Source organism: Lepidochelys kempii, chromosome 2 (assembly GCF_965140285.1).
Source record: "Lepidochelys kempii isolate rLepKem1 chromosome 2, rLepKem1.hap1, whole genome shotgun sequence".
NCBI lineage: Eukaryota > Metazoa > Chordata > Testudines > Cheloniidae > Lepidochelys > Lepidochelys kempii.
Window position 1 is genome coordinate 237813748 of NC_136381.1, and position 17276 is coordinate 237831023.

Below are 17276 nucleotides of genomic sequence, written 5' to 3' on the forward strand. Positions count from 1 at the left end.
TGCAGCTGTTGTACTGGTGTCTCACTTTATCTGCTAGCTGTAGAGCAGCAATAGCCTCAGTGGAAATGTGAGTGCCCTATATCGTTGTAGAGTGGCTTATTTTACTTATATGCTAAGATTTTAAAAGCCACTTCCTAAAGCAAAAGTCAATCATCTCTGCATCTAATCTTAATTGTATTGCATCTAAAGTTAATTAATCTTGATTCCTTTGGTGGTGTTACATTCCATGATTGTTCTGAAGTTTCTTTTTAATTGTGTTAATTAGATCTTGCAGATGGTGTACTTTCAGTAGCACGTAGAGTAGATTATTTTGTGAAAGTACAGTAATGGAAAACGTTCTGAATATTTTTAGGATACCGCAGGTCAGGAGCGGTTCAGAACATTAACACCCAGCTACTATAGAGGAGCACAGGGTGTTATCCTAGGTAAGTATGCTACTCAGCGTACCACTTTGTACTCCTAGAATCTCAGTGTTGGAAGGGACCTCAGGAGGTCATCTAGTCCAACCTGCTGCTCAAAGCAGGACCAATCCCCAATTTTTGCCCCAGATCCCTAAAGGGCCCCCTCAAGGATTGAACTCACAACTCTGGGTTTAGCAGGCCAATGCTCAATACACAGAGCTATCCTTCCCTCAAAACCTTAGATTTTTTTTCTAGTTTTACGAAAAAGTTAAAGACAAACTAATTCTTCTCCAACTACATTTGGCTGTTCAATACTGAAATTCTTGGCCTCTAGTTGTATACACTCATACTCCCAATTACTGGAGTATCTAAGCATCTTGAGCATCGCTTTCTGTCAGGAAAGCGCCTCCCATCTTTCCATTGCTCCTTGTATACGCAGCGCCACAGTTCTGACTACAGGGATGTGAAATGTAGAGCACACTGAAATGTTGTGCTCTTACTTTCCCATGCAAACTCTGCTGGCACATACTAAAAGGTACCAACAATACACGCTCCCCCCATAATCTGGATAAACAGTGCCAAATAGACCATTCTTAATGTTTTATTTTACTAAAATATATCATCCATTGTGCTCCCAACATTAATGACCTTTTTATCATACCCCCAGTGTCATTTGGAAAAGACTGTGCATGACATTGAGAAGTCTATGCTTCAAATAGAAGGAAAGGAGAACTGGGCCAAAAAAAACCTTAACTTCAGAGGGCAGATGCAAGAAGTAACTGTTGTTTTGCTTTTGGGTATTTGCCTCACTGTGTGTTGGAAGCCTCCTTACTAGGCACTTGGAGCTCAATGTCTGTTTCACTATTGCTGGAGTTGAGTGGTAGATAGGAAATCCAGGGGCAAAAATAATTTTGGTGCTTTGTATGCAAGGCTAACAATCACCTTGGCTCTGAGAGGATTCTCAGCCTCACTCGTGTCCTACTGTATATGCAATAACTTGAAATTAGGTCTGTCTACAAATCAGCATATCTTTTTAAAAGTAATTCAGATTTTGAATGTCTGCAACCACTTAATAGTTGCAATAAATGATATGGAAACTTCTTTAAAATAATATGTTAAATCAGGTTAGTGACCATTGGCAATATTTTTCAGTTTATGATGTCACAAGAAGAGATACCTTTGTCAAACTGGACAATTGGCTAAATGAATTGGAGACATACTGCACAAGGAATGACATAGTTAAAATGTTAGTTGGAAACAAGATTGATAAGGTAAGCAGATTTATATAACTACTGAAGGTAATTTTTCCATCTGTCACAGCATATAATATACTGTTTGTTCTTGCAGGAAAACCGTGCAGTTGACAGGAATGAAGGTCTCAAATTTGCAAGAAAACATTCCATGTTGTTCATAGGTATGCTCTTGAAGATGTATGTAAAGCCTACATGATACTTTAAAATATCATTATGCAACAAATAACACTGTGGCTGGATTCCATTTTTACAGAATTGCCAAGGTGACCATTTTACTGTATCAGCTAAGTAATCTAATAGTATCTTTCAGCTGCAGTGTTTAAGTGCTTTACAAAATTAATTTAAGCCTCAAAATAGGTATTCCCATCTTATTTAGACTGGTCTTAAAATGACTCTATCCAAATTTATAGACTCATGGCAGATGAGTAAAATAAACACAAAGTCTAAAGATGAAATCCTGGCCTCATTGAAGTCAATGGGAGTATTGCCATTGACTTCAGTGGAACCAGGATTTCACCCTCTGACAAGTGCCCAAAGCAACATATTGACTTGATGGCAGAATCAGAACTAGAGAGAGAGAACTAAATAAATGGCCAACCCTCAGCATATCAAAAAGATTAGATATATGCCAAGGATCTGTATTAGGGTTGGTGTCTAAATGTATTGATCTGTAAATGAGGGATGGGGTAGAATAATGAGGTGGCAAACTTGCAGATAATTAAGTCTTTTGGGACTGGAGAAAACCATTGCACTTCAGGGGGACCTGATAAAGCTAGGTGTATGGGCAGCACAGGGGCAAACAAGCTAGTATTGACAGATATAAAGTAATTCAGGTTGGAAGAAATAACTTCTTCAGTGCTCTTGCCCATTGCTGAGTTCTAAATTAAATAACCACTGTCGGTGGGGACCTGGATGTCATTGTGGCATAACATGGTCAGTTAAATTCTCTGCTTTATGTAGCAGATGTGACCAAAAATCAAATCATGTTACGCAGGGATGGAGTGACATGTCATAAATAATGGTATGCCTTCATCTGGTTCCTTGCTGTGTTTAACTCTGGTCACACATACTCAAAGATATTACAGAAACAAAGCACAGGAGATGGGACACAAACTATTAGAATCAGGGGACTATCTAAAGGGGACACCAGGGGAAAAAATGAATGGCATAGAGAAGGCAAATCAGATGCTTTATGTATACCTGCCCTTGTAATACAAGAACAAGGGAACACTTAATGAAACTGAAAGGTAACAAATTTGAAAACTGTAAAAATACATACTACGTTATACAACACATAATAAACCTGCAGAACCTGTTGCTACAGGATATCCTAGAAGTCAAGATCTTAAGTTGTTGAGAACATCCACTCTGAAACAATATATTTTATTTAATTTAATTTCCTGTAGAAACTCCCTTAATGCAAGGCATAAATCAACCAGTATCGTGTAAGGCTAGGAAGAAACTTAACATAGGCACATTACTCCAGAACTGTCCAGTATGGAGTTTCTCCAAGGTACTGGCCACAGTCAGTAAACGGAAATAGATTGAGCTCTCACCTGATCAGCACCTAGAAACAGCCTGACTGGAGCTGGAGTCATTCTTTTCAATCTGTGCACTTCCAGTGCATCCATCACCTTAGTATTTAAATGCTATGGTCAAAATAAAGGCTGTTTTAAGTTCCTAATCACATTCTCTATTCCACTCTCCCATATTAAGAGACCTCTCTAAGTGGCATTAAACTTGGTGGTGTCTAGTAGAAACCTCAATGAATCTGGCTACTCTGACTGGACCATATATCCGGCTAACTCAGTACCACTAGCTTATTACAAGACTTATGTCAGTACAAGGCTTTGCTGTAAAGTATAATAGACCCTTTAACATTGCTAGACTTTCAAGTTAAAAAATATTGAACATGCCAATTGTTAGAATAACATTTCACATAGCTTGTCAAAGCTCATATCTGTCTGTAGAGAGTACAGGTCAGCCTACTGCCTTAAATACTAGGACTTGCTGTTCATCTGTGGCTACTTTCCCTTCTATACCGAAAGTGTAGGATACATGTTGAGACTAACACCTGTTGGTTCTCTCCAGTTAAAGTAAGAAGATGGAAGATACATTAACACTTGCTTGACTTCTTAAATCTCTTTCCCCAGAGGCAAGTGCAAAAACGTGTGATGGTGTACAGTGTGCCTTTGAAGAACTTGTTGAAAAAATCATTCAGACTCCTGGACTGTGGGAAAGTGAGAGCCAAAACCGAGGCGTAAAGTTATCAAACCAGGAAGAAGGCTATGGAGGAAGAGCCTGTGGTGGATACTGCTCTATGTTATAAACTCTGGGAAGTTTATCCTCTTGCATATTTAAACAGATAGTGTCACCTTTCTGTAAATTCATTAACTGCTATTTTTAGGGACCTTGCAGTTTGCACATATTTGTTTTGTATCATGGCGATGAACATTTGTAAGAAAACATGCTCAGCAGCTTTCCCAGTTGAAAAATGTTATGGTTAGCATGCCCAACGTGCAATCTTCAGGTTTTTTATATGTAGCATAAGATAGTGTGCAAGAACGAATGCACTCAAATTTTATGACCTTATACATTCATCATGTAACTATTCTTTAAAAAAAAAATCTGTCTAACAAATATACATTTCTGCATTCTGTCTGCTTTTTGTCTGGATTATTTTTTATGGTTTTTTTTGTTTAAGTATTGTTGGAATTCTAGAATTGCTTTATATGCACACATCCTAAAAATGATGCAAGCTAAAATGTGGTATCTTGTACTGGTAAATGCTTGTCCTTGTTGATATAACAACATAAACAGTATGATTACACAATTCTTACCGCTAAGTCTGTTAAAAATTCTTTTTCATTAAGCAGAGCTATTTAAACTATGGTCTCTGCCAGTTTATAGTTAATCTGAACACTTTTTGAAGAGATTTCTAAAATTTCCTTTGAGAAGTTGAGCAAACACAGTAGATGATTTTTTTAAAAATCATCACTTCAGTTGATAACTTGATTGCTTAACTAGAGTTTTAATCCTGTCATATTTATATACTAAACTCATGGCATTCTTGCACAGTAGTCTTTATGATGCTGCCCACTATAGTCCTGCTGTAGAGTCTTCATTTTTTTGGCCATGGATTTGAATGGTGTCTCTTCTTTCATTGTGAATCAGCTTGCCACACTTAAGTACAGATGCTCTTTTCCTAAACTTTGGTAATGTACATGTATCTCAAACTGTAGCTCACTTACAGCTATGAAGTTCTATATCACACAACTGCTGTGTGTGGCTATTTGTTCAGAAACAATTTCCTGTCAGACACTAAATATGGGGGAAGTCATGCTGCTTTTGGCTCTCTGGGGAAAATACTACTGCAATGAGTATTTCACTTGGGTTTACTGTAAACAGTCAATGGTTTATCTGTTTCAGAAGACTTACCTGTATAGACTAATAAATTTTTTCCACAGTATTCAATTTTTCTATCCTCTTCCTATTGTACAATTGTATATTTTCTAGTACACTTTTTGTGGAGGGATTATTTCTGGTGCATTAAAACAAAAACAAGCCTAGGCACATCCTTCTTAAAAATTAATCAGGTAACTGATCTCCCTATTGGAACACACTGCTAAGCAGTTTCTTGTAAATATACATTAAAATATCTTTAATACTGCATTTTGTGTAGATGTCAGCACTCCATTATAGTAAGTCTGTATTTTGCAGTCAGTTGGGTTGTTTCTGTTTAAATACTCATTCATTTATGGAAACCTTGCTTTCTACTCTTACACTTGGTAGAAAACATTACAAAAATTTGAAGACTTAAATAGACTAGCTGTTTTTACCAAATATTGTATCTTGAGTACTATTACTGTAAGTAGGATCATTTAAATATGTAAATGTAATCAATAATTTAATACACTTCCATGTTGCATTAAAGCTTTAGATGTGTCTTCCTGTGTCTTGATACAGCATACGTTTGCTAACCTAATCTTAATTATTCATCAGTGGTGAGGTTGTCCTGGGTCTATGCTTTGAATGCTTGATTAGGATAGGTACACATTTATGAAAATATTAACCTAAAATCTCAGCTGCTGAAATGCAACTTTCTGATAAATAATACTAATTGTGTAACTTTTAGCTACTTGTCAGTTTCAGGGCTAGCTGCTGCTCTGTCCTGTCTGGGCTGTGTGCATCCCCTCAGGTTTCAGGCATTGTACCTTTTTTACATTCCAGCATAGAATTCTGCCACTTCGCTGAGCCCTGGACTACAGTTCCCTGTGTATCAACTGTTACCCTGCAGGTCTGACTGTCTTTGGGAGGCTGTGACCAGTGGGCTATAGTGATCCAGCTCCTTTAAAATTATTTTTAATTTTCCCATTTAAAAAAAAATTAAAGGAAAGATTTTAAATTGGTGTGCAAGCATATATACCTTACCATCCCCTGCTAACTTAGGCAGGCCTAACTTCTTCAGCCACCCTCTCAGTGGGTTTCAATGTTTCAGTGCAGTTTTGAACAGCAATAATTAACCCCCAACACACACATTTAAATGCCAATTTTTAACCCTGCTATAGTCCTTTTGATCTTCTGTGCCTATTTCCTGAGGGGTGACTTATCTTAAGCCATTCTTTCCCTTCCTCATTTTTCCTGACAACCCTCTGTTAAACTATACCAACATTTATGCACTAAACTTCTCAATAACCTGGACAACACACTGTACCATCTAGTACAGAGCAGCTCCAAATCCTTCATACCAGTTAACTGAATAAAAAAATCCCATTCTATCTTGCTTACATTGCTGGTGCTTGCAATTGTGTTGCAAATTAGACTTGTCATCTGCTCTCTGACTTACATGTGTTGAAAGCTGTTTAGCAGCTATTTGACAGTCTGTATGTTGCCACCAGCTACCTCCATAGGAGTGGTGTTCGGCAAATCAATTTGCAAAATGAAGGATTGTGCCTAAGCTATAATGCTAACTCAATCAATAGTCTATACTTCATGCTTGTGGGAGCTCTTGGATAAACTCTGGGTCCAGCAGCAACTGCTGAAATAGTAGGATTTGTGAAGTTAGTATGTGGTGGGGAGGAGATAAAGGGGGCAACATAAGTCTTAATTTGGAATGGTCTCACTTTGCATTCTTGGGAGGGTGTGCTTGAACTAGTCTCCCCGCTCCATAAACTGGGAATTTCAGTGGCCACAACTAATGGGAGTTCTCTGTGCTGAGAATAACCAGTAGAGCTATTCTGGGCAGGAAGCCACAGTAACTGGGCTCCCTTGTATTACAGAACTCAGTACAATTGTTACCTGTTAGATAATAGGACCATCGAGGAGCAGGACCACTCGGGAACCGAGCAGTGCTCGGCCGCCACGGACGTCCTCCGGGAGATAGTCGACCATCACTCCCTGGTGGACGTCTGGCGCGACCACCACCCGGCTGACGTCTCGACGTTCACTTTTGTCCGGGTGGAGGCCCGTCGGTTGCGCCACTCCCGGTTGGACCGCATCTACTTATCATGTTTCCACCTTTCACGGGCCCTCTCCCCAGCATCCGACCGGCCCCGTTCTCCGATCATCATTTAGCCACCGTGACGGCCTCTCTCTGTGCAGAGAGGCCGGGACCGGCCTATTGGCATTTTAACAACAGCTTGTTGGAGGATGTGGGCTTTGTGGCGTCCTTCTGGGAGTTCTGGCTGGCCTGGCGAGGGCAGCGGCGTGCCTTTCCCTCGGCGTGGCGGTGGTGGGACCTGGGGAAGGTACGCGCCAGGCTCTTCTGCCGTGACTACACCAGCCGACGGAGGGATGCGGCGATAGGGCAGTTGGAAGGGGGGGTCTTAGAGCTGGAGAGGTGTCTGGCCGCCAGCCTAGAGGATCCATCCTTCTGTGGGGCGTGCCGGGAGAAGTGGGAGGAATCCCACCCTGTGTCGGTGATTGACCCCCTAGCCCCTGATTTGCCCCTCCATCCAGCCCACCCCTTTTGGTGCCCTCCTCCCCTGCCTGCAGCCTAGTGGGGAGGAGTGGTCGACCTGCTTCCCCTTCCCCCCCCCCCTCTGGTGTTTTTTTCCCCTTCCCTCCCTGTTCATGATGGCGGGGGATAAGGCGGGTGGGACCCCTCCAGAAGACCCTGCCACCTCTCCCCCACCTGCCACCCCATTGCCCCCCCCAAGCCTCTACCTCCACTGCCGCAGCCGCTGGGGTACCAGCAGCAGTGGATACTGGGCTGACCTCTGTTGCTGCCATGTCCCTCGTCCCTTCCGACTCTGGGGAAGCCCCCCAGCCAGCAGAAAGGGCCAGGGGAAAAAGAAGGGTAAGGGCCCCACAAAAAAGATCAAGCCCTGCATGGCAGGGGCTTCCCCCACTGCTGCCGTCCCGCCACTGGCCACAGCATCTCTCCCTGCTGTTCCCTCCACCAGCTCTGCAGGTGCCCCTCCCCCGGCCCACAAGTCGTGCGTCTACATGGCGGCAGCCCCCCCACCCCCGCCTGCTGCTACGTCATCTCTCCCGCCCACCGCCTCTGCTACCATCGATAGCATCCAGGGCACCTTCCCGACCATGACCAGGAAGCATGGCGTCCGTTGCCTCCTGGTACCCATCTCGCCCTACGTAGAGACCTATGTGTGGGTGTTGGCGAGGGTGGTGGGGCCCACAGCCATTGTGGTGGCCTCCAAAATATATAGAAAGCTCTTCTTCTTTTTGGCATCGGAGGCTGCCACCCAGGAGGCGGTGGAGAAGGGCCTGGCAGTGGGAGTGGGGGGGCGGTGTTCGTCCTCCTAGAGCCGCTAGAGCACCTGGGCGTCCATCTGGTCCTGACCTCTGTCCCTCCCGTCCTTCCCAATGCCGCCCTATTACTGGCTCTCTCTACCCTGGGGAAGCCCATCTCCGTTGTCAGCCCCCTCCTGTTGGGCTGCAAAGACCCCGCCCTCCGTCACGTCCTCTCGTTCCACCGGCAGGTGCAGTTTCAACTGCCACCGGTGGCACGTGACGGAGAGGCGCTCGAGGGGTCATTCCTGGTCCCATACCAGGGGGCCCGTTATCTGGTGCATTATTCAACGGGGGAGGCCTGGTGCTACCTCTGCCGGGCGATGGGGCGCGTCCGGAGGGACTGCCCCTTGGCCCGGCAAGGAGGGGCATCCAGGACCCCCGAGCCCTGGCAGGGTGCCGGCCCCATCATTGCCGGTGCCCAAAGCCACCCCTCCTCCTTCCCAGCCCACCACTGCTCCCGCTTGGGCCCAAGGGGCAACTCCCGCACTATGCCCAGACAAGCAGGAGAGCCCCACCTCCGCTGCATACAATCTGGCGGGGCCTGTGGAGAAGGGTGCGGCAGGAACACCCCCGGGCATAGAAGAAGGCCCGCCCCAGAGGGAATCTTCCCTTCCTTATGTTACCCCACCATTACCTCCCCAAGTCCCTGAGCCATCGCCCCTGCCTCCTGACCTGACCCCTGCTAGCCAGCCCCCAGATGATGCCATGGAGGGCTGGGCCCTAGTCCAGGGGAAGCAGGGCAAGCGGAAGGCTTGAGCTCTGCTCCTTCCATCCGATGCAGAGGCCCCCCGAAGACCAGAAAGGGGGCACCAATGCTGAGCCTTCCACTTTGCCCAGGGGTGTATTCCACTTCCTGGATCCCAATAAGGCTCCTCTGTTGAACCCAACTGGCCTGGAGGGAGGAGGGAGACTGGGGGGAGGGGGGATCCTTTATCCACTTCCTGGATCCCAATAGGGTTACTCTGCTGTACCCAACTGGCCTGGGTCTATCACAGTAGTTAGAGGCAGCTCCACTATTCTGCTGATGCTTTGGTGTCTGTCACAGTGCTTCTGTCTTGGCACCTGGCTGGTTGAAATCAGAGCGAGCAACAATGAAGCTGTAACGTCTAACCTACTTAAGCAGAGCCAAGATCATTAGGATCTTGCATGCTCAGTGGAATGAGACCCCGACCCAGGCTAATATTCTTCAAATAAGGTGTCAGTTATTTGAGATCTAACATGGGGGCTCAGTTTTCAGGCTAGTATTTTCACTTTTTTTAAGTTGCAACCTTAGAGTTGTCTCACAGATCTAACTTCCTGAAATGTGCTCTTGTTGGGACTGCCTTGTAACTGCTTCTGGGTCTTTGCTTATAAATCAGTGACATCTGGCTGCCTCTTCTTCAGTAGGGGCCTTTCAAGATCTCTTAATGTATCATGTTTCAGCATACAGGTCTTTTCCTGGGGACAGTTTATGGACCGTTTATATCATGGCAGTGACTATTGCTGGATGGCAACTGCTGCCTTTTCTTTGTCATAATCTCAAAAGGATTTGAACTGGAACCTTTGAGGATTCCTTTCTTTGAAACAAACTGAGAAAGGGTTTGGGAAGCCAAAAGTGATGTGTATTGTATGATAATCTTGAGGGCAAACCAAAGTTTCCCCCCCAACCCAATGGCTCATTGGGCTGACACAGTTAAAGCATGTTAGTTTCATGGCCAATGGTATGCAAGGGAGTGATGTGGCCAGCATCACATCCAACTGCAAGGAGAAGAGTTATTTTCAATTCTGTCCCAACAGGTTATATTGCTCCTTCTTTCCAAGAAGGTAGATGCCCATGGCCCCCAGGGTTAAAGAGCTATAATAAAACTTTTATTACAAAATGCAAATTCCTCTTTTAAATTGAAGTAAACTTCTAAATTTTAACTGACTTGTATAATTTGCCTTAAATTCAAATGTCTTGGCTAGAAATAGCAGATCTAGAACCTATTAAAAATTGTTGTAAGCTTCCCTTAACTAAGAAATCTAATGTGCAGATGAACTCGCAGATGACCAACTTAGTATTTGTAACCACAATCCTACTGCAAACTAATTACAGTACCAGCACTACTTTCTTTCTAGCTTAGTTTTAACAACACTCTCCTTTCAAATGCATAGGGCACTAGTCTGTAAAGTATTCCTAATCCAGCCATCTGGTGGAACCCTGTAGAAAACAAAGACTTGTGAGGTTACCATTAGGGTAGGTAGGTTGATACCTGAATTACTGCAGGTTCTTGTTTTGTCTCAAGATGGAAATTGCTCCTTTATATATAAAAAATAGATTTAATAAAAAAATCATTTTTCCCCTTCAAGATTGAGGGGATTCTACATGTATTCTTTCTGCTTATGTTAAGTGTCAATTTACTGCTCTATTTTTGTCTAGTAAACTGGACAGTAGACTACTGCACATGTTAGTCTCATTTTTAAAAACAGTGTCTCTATCTGACTAAATAAATATGGATGTCATTATACCATCTTTCTTTTATACAAGACCTTATTCCATTAGCATGCATTTATTCACTGTACTGGGTACTGAAACAATGATTAAACTGACAATCTGTTATTAGCCAATAACAAATACCCTGCTCATACTATCAGCTAGTCCCTCCCTGGTGTGTGCACACCCACACTTGTCAATTTAGAGTGAAATCAATGAGAATTCATTGATATGGTAAGTTATATAAGTGTTGTGAAAGTCTGTGAATAAACTAAAAACAATCCTATTCTCTGAGCCAGCTGTCAGAGGTAGGTATGATCCACCTGCGATGGGGATACACTGTGGGTTTGGAATCTGATCTGTGTCAATTTACCATTTCTATCTATTCCTGATCCAGTGGCAGCTTGCTATGTAGGACGGGCCATCTCAGTCATCTTTTTCCTTTCTTGTAGCATGAGGTACAGGTTTTTCTCATCATTCACCTATTAATTCACTACTCCTAACTCTCAATAAAACCATCACCCCAAATGCCTGTGAGAAAGGATAGGTCTTGGAATGTGATTGGAAGGCTTATAGATCTAGACTATGATGGACTAAACCAGGAAATGAGTTCCGGAGCCAAGGGGTCTTCATGCAGAGCACCCTGTCGGCATCTCCTTTCTCTCTCATAGCAAGAGAACGCCATCTTCTGTGCCTCTCCTGATTTCAGAAGAATGTGGGAGAATGACATGAGGAGAGTCAGTTCCTCAGTAACCAGCTCCCAAACTATTTAGGGCTTTAGCAGTTAAAACTAATGCACTGAATTTCCCCTGGCAACTCTGAGGTAATAAAGCATTGAGGCACCTGAAGCATTGGCCTGATGTGCTCACAGTGTGACAGTCCATTCAACCAATGAACGGTAGTATTCTGCCCTCATTGCTTTCGAGGTGGAATTAAACTGTAGCTTCCCTAATGTATACTGTACATTAGCCATCTGAAAGATGTCAAGGGCATGGGGAAGTGCAGCAAGCTCTATATTTCAGAGTAGTATCACTTGCCTCATCAAATGTAGATTGGAGAAAAATGCCTTCATGCCTGGGTCTGTTCCCTGAGTATCCGGTAACAGCTTTGAGTCTAACCATGGCCCTAATTTGCAAACCTTAGTAACAAGTAAAAAGTGTTCTCCTTCGACCAGAGCTGTTGCTATAATCCTCTGTAATGCTTGCACTGAGCTCTGTCATTCCAGGTGTATTTTTCTATAGTGTGAGAGCTCTTCATTGATTCCACTTCAATTTTATATAAGTCATCAAACTGACGACTGGATGGGAAAGAGCATTGCAGAGTGATGTTTAAAACTTTTACTGTGGCCAGTTTAACCTTTTCCCCCTTGTCAGGCAATACAGTACTGAGCCTGAAAATGTAGTTGCCACTTACACTAAGCGCATCCACGCACGCACACACACCCAGAGTTCTTGCAGAGATTAACCATAGTATAATAGAGTTTAAACCTGAAAGTAGGTAGTGAATTCAGTTTTGTATGACTGTGGGGAAAGCCCCTTAGGACTATCGTGGTAAAGAGAGGCTATTTTATGCAGAGGGAAGGCTACATCTCAAAGGTGTTATGAGACTTAATTGTTAATAAAAACACCTTGACTTCTTTTAATTACTCTATAGTAAGGCAAGTATTCCAGGATATCTTCCCTAGAGTTCTGCTTCATAACTGAACTCAGACAACTAGCAGCTGGATGACTGGCTTTCTAGGGGCTGTGCCTGAGGTCAGGCCTATATAGGGGATCACCAATTGTGCCCTGCTTAGTTGAAGTAGGAATCGTAGAGCAAGGGAACCTGGAGCCACATGGAAATATGTTAAGGGAAAACAAATGCTGGAGACACCATAATTTGTATGGCAGATGGTGTTTTAAGTAGTTTGAATGTTTTTTCCATCTAAGTAAATTATACATTTTAAAGTCATTTTACTTTAGTTTTTAATTGAATGTTTTCCCATTCCTTCTGCAATTCCGTTGTGTCTTGGGCCTCCACATTAAAATGCTCCACAAATCTGGGCATCTAACTGCAGAAGTTAGCCCTGTCAACACTGTATAGTTGAAACCATACTAGAATGGTTCTATTAATACACTAGCAACCGCATGCCAGTAATTAACAGTAGTGCGGTTTTCCCTATACTTAATGGAAAATTTTAGGTCTAAATTTAATTCAGTGGTAAGAAAGTATCAGACAGGAAACATTTCAGGGGTGCTCAACCTCATAGGCATGGCTTGAGCATGTATAGTGGCTAAAGATGAGAAAGGAAAAAAATTATGTAGCATGATGACTGTAATTTAGTTTATGAAAGGGAACTAAACTTGCTTATTTGGGGAAATACTGAGATATTCCCTAATTACCGGCAAGCGCTTAATGCTGACATTTGATTGGAGATTCCTGCAATACCTGTTTAAACACAGTTGCTGTTATCATTGTTCTCCTGTCCATTAGACACAAGATTATTTTCTTTCTGAACATTGTGCTCACTAAACCCTGCTCCCAAAACTACTATCTAACTCATGCAGAACACTGGCTCCTAGCACAGTTCTCGGGAAAAGAAAAATGTCCCCACTGGTCAGAGAAACCAGAATGGTAACAACCCTGCCTAAGATAGGTGCTCCTAGCATCGTTTCAGCTGTTGTGTGTAGATAAAGGCTGAAGTATGTGTTCCCCTCCCTGTATTTAACATGCTCCCTTCTGTCCTTGGCCATAAGGTATGCTTAGGCCATACAGTGTGATATTTTTTATTAGGTGAAACAATTCAGGCCTAGAATTTTTCAAGGCTGAGTGAGTTTTAAAGTGCCTTTTCTCTCTACCTCAACTGCTAGCAGAACAGATTAACATAAAGGTCCATTTTTGGGACTATGCCATTGTTCAACAAATGGCAACAATTTGTTGAACAATGGTTCAAATGTTGCAACAAAAATTACATACAACGACTTTAGATTGCATGTTCTCACCCTCTCTAAGCCCACCTCCCCAGAAGACTTTTTTATAGCGATACTGAGGGTTGAAGGAGTTTGCCACCTAGCCTGGGCTCTATTCCTGCAAAGCTTTAGTCTTTAAAAGGAAGGAAAGAAAAACTGCTCCTATGCCTGTGCAGAATTGGTTTGCATGAAGTCCTGTCAAATCTCCTAATCTCATTTTGGTGCTTTGGAACAATTTACTTTTATCCCAAAACCCAGTTTTCCATATCTGCCAAAGAAAACACTGGCACTGTACAAGCCTGTTTCAAAACAAAGCAATTCAGAGGAGCCTGATAGGAAAGAAAGTTAAAATGATGAAGTCAATGTGTTTTTCATATCTGTTTAAAAATCATTTTTAATGCTCTGATTACAAGAGATGAGGTGAAGCCTTGAAACTGTAATTTTGTTCTTTACTGAAACTTTATACTGCCCTGTTAATATAGGGTCTTGCATGTACTGGAATTTTTATTTAAAAAACACAGTCTGAACATTATCATAAAACATCTGCACATGTAAAAAGAGACTTTACAAACTGATATATGGAGAAAGCATATTATATGATATTTATATGGCACCTATTACCGTAATATGTGTGTGCTTCACAGTCTTTAACATATTTAACCTCTGACCACTCTGTGAGATCAGGAACTCATATTATGTCCATTTTACAGATGGGGAACTGAGGTACAGAGAGATTAAGTGTCGTGCACAGAGCAAGGCTGTGGCAGAGCAAGGAACTGAGCCAGCATCTCCCAAGGCCCATTTTATTGTTCTTATCACTAAACCATCCCTCCTCTCTAATCCTTTCAAGCATTCCATGCTGCTACCCTTTCAATTTAGTACTAAATGTGCAAAGCCATCAAGGATAATCCACCACTGAAAGATGAAGGTGGGTAGGTGGTCTGCAAAGAATTCTGCACTGCTATTTGAGTGCACCTTCCAATCTTCTCATTCATTGTATGAGGGTCTGTTGTATTAGTACCTCTTAGGGCTTGATTGGGACTTTGTCACAAGCCCTGAGTAAGGGGCAGGATGTAGTTATGATGCCTCAGGACCAGAGCAGGGCTCAGACTGAGAGTTAGAATCACAAATTAATTCTAGTTCTGTCCCCCCATCAATTTTGCTTTGCTCCAGAACGGAGGTAATCTGTACCTATACCATATACATCAGTCCTATACCGACTGCTGATTACTTCCCTCTCCATACCAGCTCAGTTTTGCTGATAGGCAGGATGGAGCCAATACTCCATCCAGTCCCTGCCCACCTATATGGGAAAAGAGTAGCAGCTCTATGGAGGCTGGTCGCTGCCTCCCATAACCCCAAGGCATAGACTAACAATATGGGTAGCTCATGTAGGAGTATAAGGTGGCTCCTTTCTCACAGATTCATAGAGTTTAAGGCCAGATGGGAACATTTAAATCTTCTAATCTAGCCACTTATTTAACACAGGCCATTAAATTTCACCCGGTTACCCCTGGATGGAGCCCAATAACTTGTCTGGCTAAAGCATGTTTTCCAGAAAGGTATCCAGTCTTGATCTGAAGACATAAAGAAATAGATAATCCACAACCGTTGGTTCTTGTTTTGCCTTTCTCCACAAGATAAATGAGCCCTTTAGTATCCAGTATTTTCTCCATGTGAAGGTACTCATACACTGTAATGTCATCACCTCTCAAGCTTCTTTTTGATCAACCATACAGACTGAGTTCATTATGTCTCTGTCAGGCACTTTCTCCAGCTCTTGAATCATTTTTGTGCCGCTTTCCCGCACCTTTTCCAACATCTTTTTTTAAAGTGTGTGTAGAGATATGTTTATGAAATATTGTGAGTTGGAGACACTCCTTCATAAGGGACAGTGCTGTGATTGTGGCAATTTGGAAACGTACCCTGGAGGTGTGGGGGTTGAGAACACTGCGTGGCCTTGTGCAGCAGTTCACCATAGTAGCTCTCCAGTTTGTTTTATCAACGTTGTATTCCTTTCTAATTCACTGCTTTGTTATTTAATGAACCCCAAGATCACTATAAGGTGTCAGAAGTGCTGAATGAGAAGGAAACTGCAGTCATTTTGAAGTTAACTCCTGTTTTGCAACTGAAAGCAGAGACAAAGGGAGGCAGCAGAGAAGCCTGTGGAGCACCAAGCACAGAGGCTTTTACATGTATTTGGTGAGCACAATTGTAGCTTGACTAGCTTAAGAAGGAGGAAAGAGCCAGAAATGGATGTGTTGCAATCTCCATCCAGTCTGTAGTTGTTCAGTCAATGTTGCAGAGAACTGAAAAAAATTCAGACAGAGATTTGAATTGTATTTAGCAGCCATTGGAGCAAAGGATAAATATGATAAAGTGAAATCATCTATTTTTTTGGATGTTCTTGGGGAGGAAGCATTGGATATTTATAACAACTTTAAGTTTGAAGAAGGTGAAAGCATGAAGTTAAGTAAAATACAGACTAAATTTGAGGAACATTGCATGCCAAAAAGGAATAAAACCTGTGAGAGAGACACATTTTTTACTAGTATGCAAAAAACTGATGACACCACAGTGCAATATGTCACTGAATTAAGGAAACTCAGTAAAACCTCTGACTTTGGTGAATTGACAGAGTCTCTGGTTGGCAATAGAATCATTTGTGGCATTAAAGACAATGTGTTAAGAGAGCAACAGCTTTGTGCGGGAGACTTAACTTTAGAAAAAGCTCTCCAAATATGTAGAGCAGCGGAAACAAGCCAAAGAGCCGAGCTCACCAGAAGGTTTTATCCATGTACTAAACACAAATAATACAGCCAGAATAGGTCAAATCAAAGAGTGGAACCATTTGCTATGAAAACCACTGCTGGGGGAAGACTGGGTACAGATGACTATATGGAAAGTGTGGATCACAGCATGGCCCCATACGGTTTGTTGCCTTTGGGAAACTCTGTCATAAATGTGAGAAAAATAATCATTTTGCAAAATGCTGCAGATCCCAAATGCAGAAAAGTTACGTGCATCCAGTTCTCCAAAGGCCTAGTGAGAAGGTCAGCACTGATTTATTTACCTGGCAAACAAAGGATTATTTAATAGTGTCAGATTATTATTCTCTGTATCCAGAAATTTGCACACTGCACAGTACTAATAGTAAATCAGTGATAGCCAGCTGAAGGGAATCTTCTCCAGACATGGAATTCCAGGTGAAGTCTTTATTGACAAGGGGCCACAATTTTCCAGTGCAGATTTTAGGCAATTGGCTATCGATTGAGATTTTCACCACAAAACATCAAATCCAAATTACCCACAATAAAATGAAATTTCATAGAAGCCATACAGAAGACGAAAGAAAATCAGAAGTGGAAGCAGACTTTTTTTTTTTTTTTTTTTACAAAAGGGCCCATAAATTCCCGTTTCTTAACCCAGGTGATAGAGTGTGCCTGAAGAATCACACCATTAATGCTTG

General features: G+C 42.5%; 1 protein-coding gene across 1 annotated transcript in view; it reads left to right on the forward strand.

Annotated features, from left to right (window-relative positions):
• The window catches only part of RAB18 (RAB18, member RAS oncogene family), a 34938-nt gene extending 29815 nt beyond the window's left edge, over window positions 1-5123 (forward strand). Inside the window, exons 4-7 of the mRNA XM_073334339.2 lie at window positions 353-425; window positions 1554-1672; window positions 1749-1815; window positions 3808-5123. Coding sequence (XP_073190440.1) covers window positions 353-425; window positions 1554-1672; window positions 1749-1815; window positions 3808-3983 — 435 coding nt within the window. The 3' untranslated portion in view covers window positions 3984-5123. The remainder of the gene's footprint in view (window positions 1-352; window positions 426-1553; window positions 1673-1748; window positions 1816-3807) is intronic.
• The last annotated feature ends 12153 nt before the right edge of the window (window positions 5124-17276 follow it).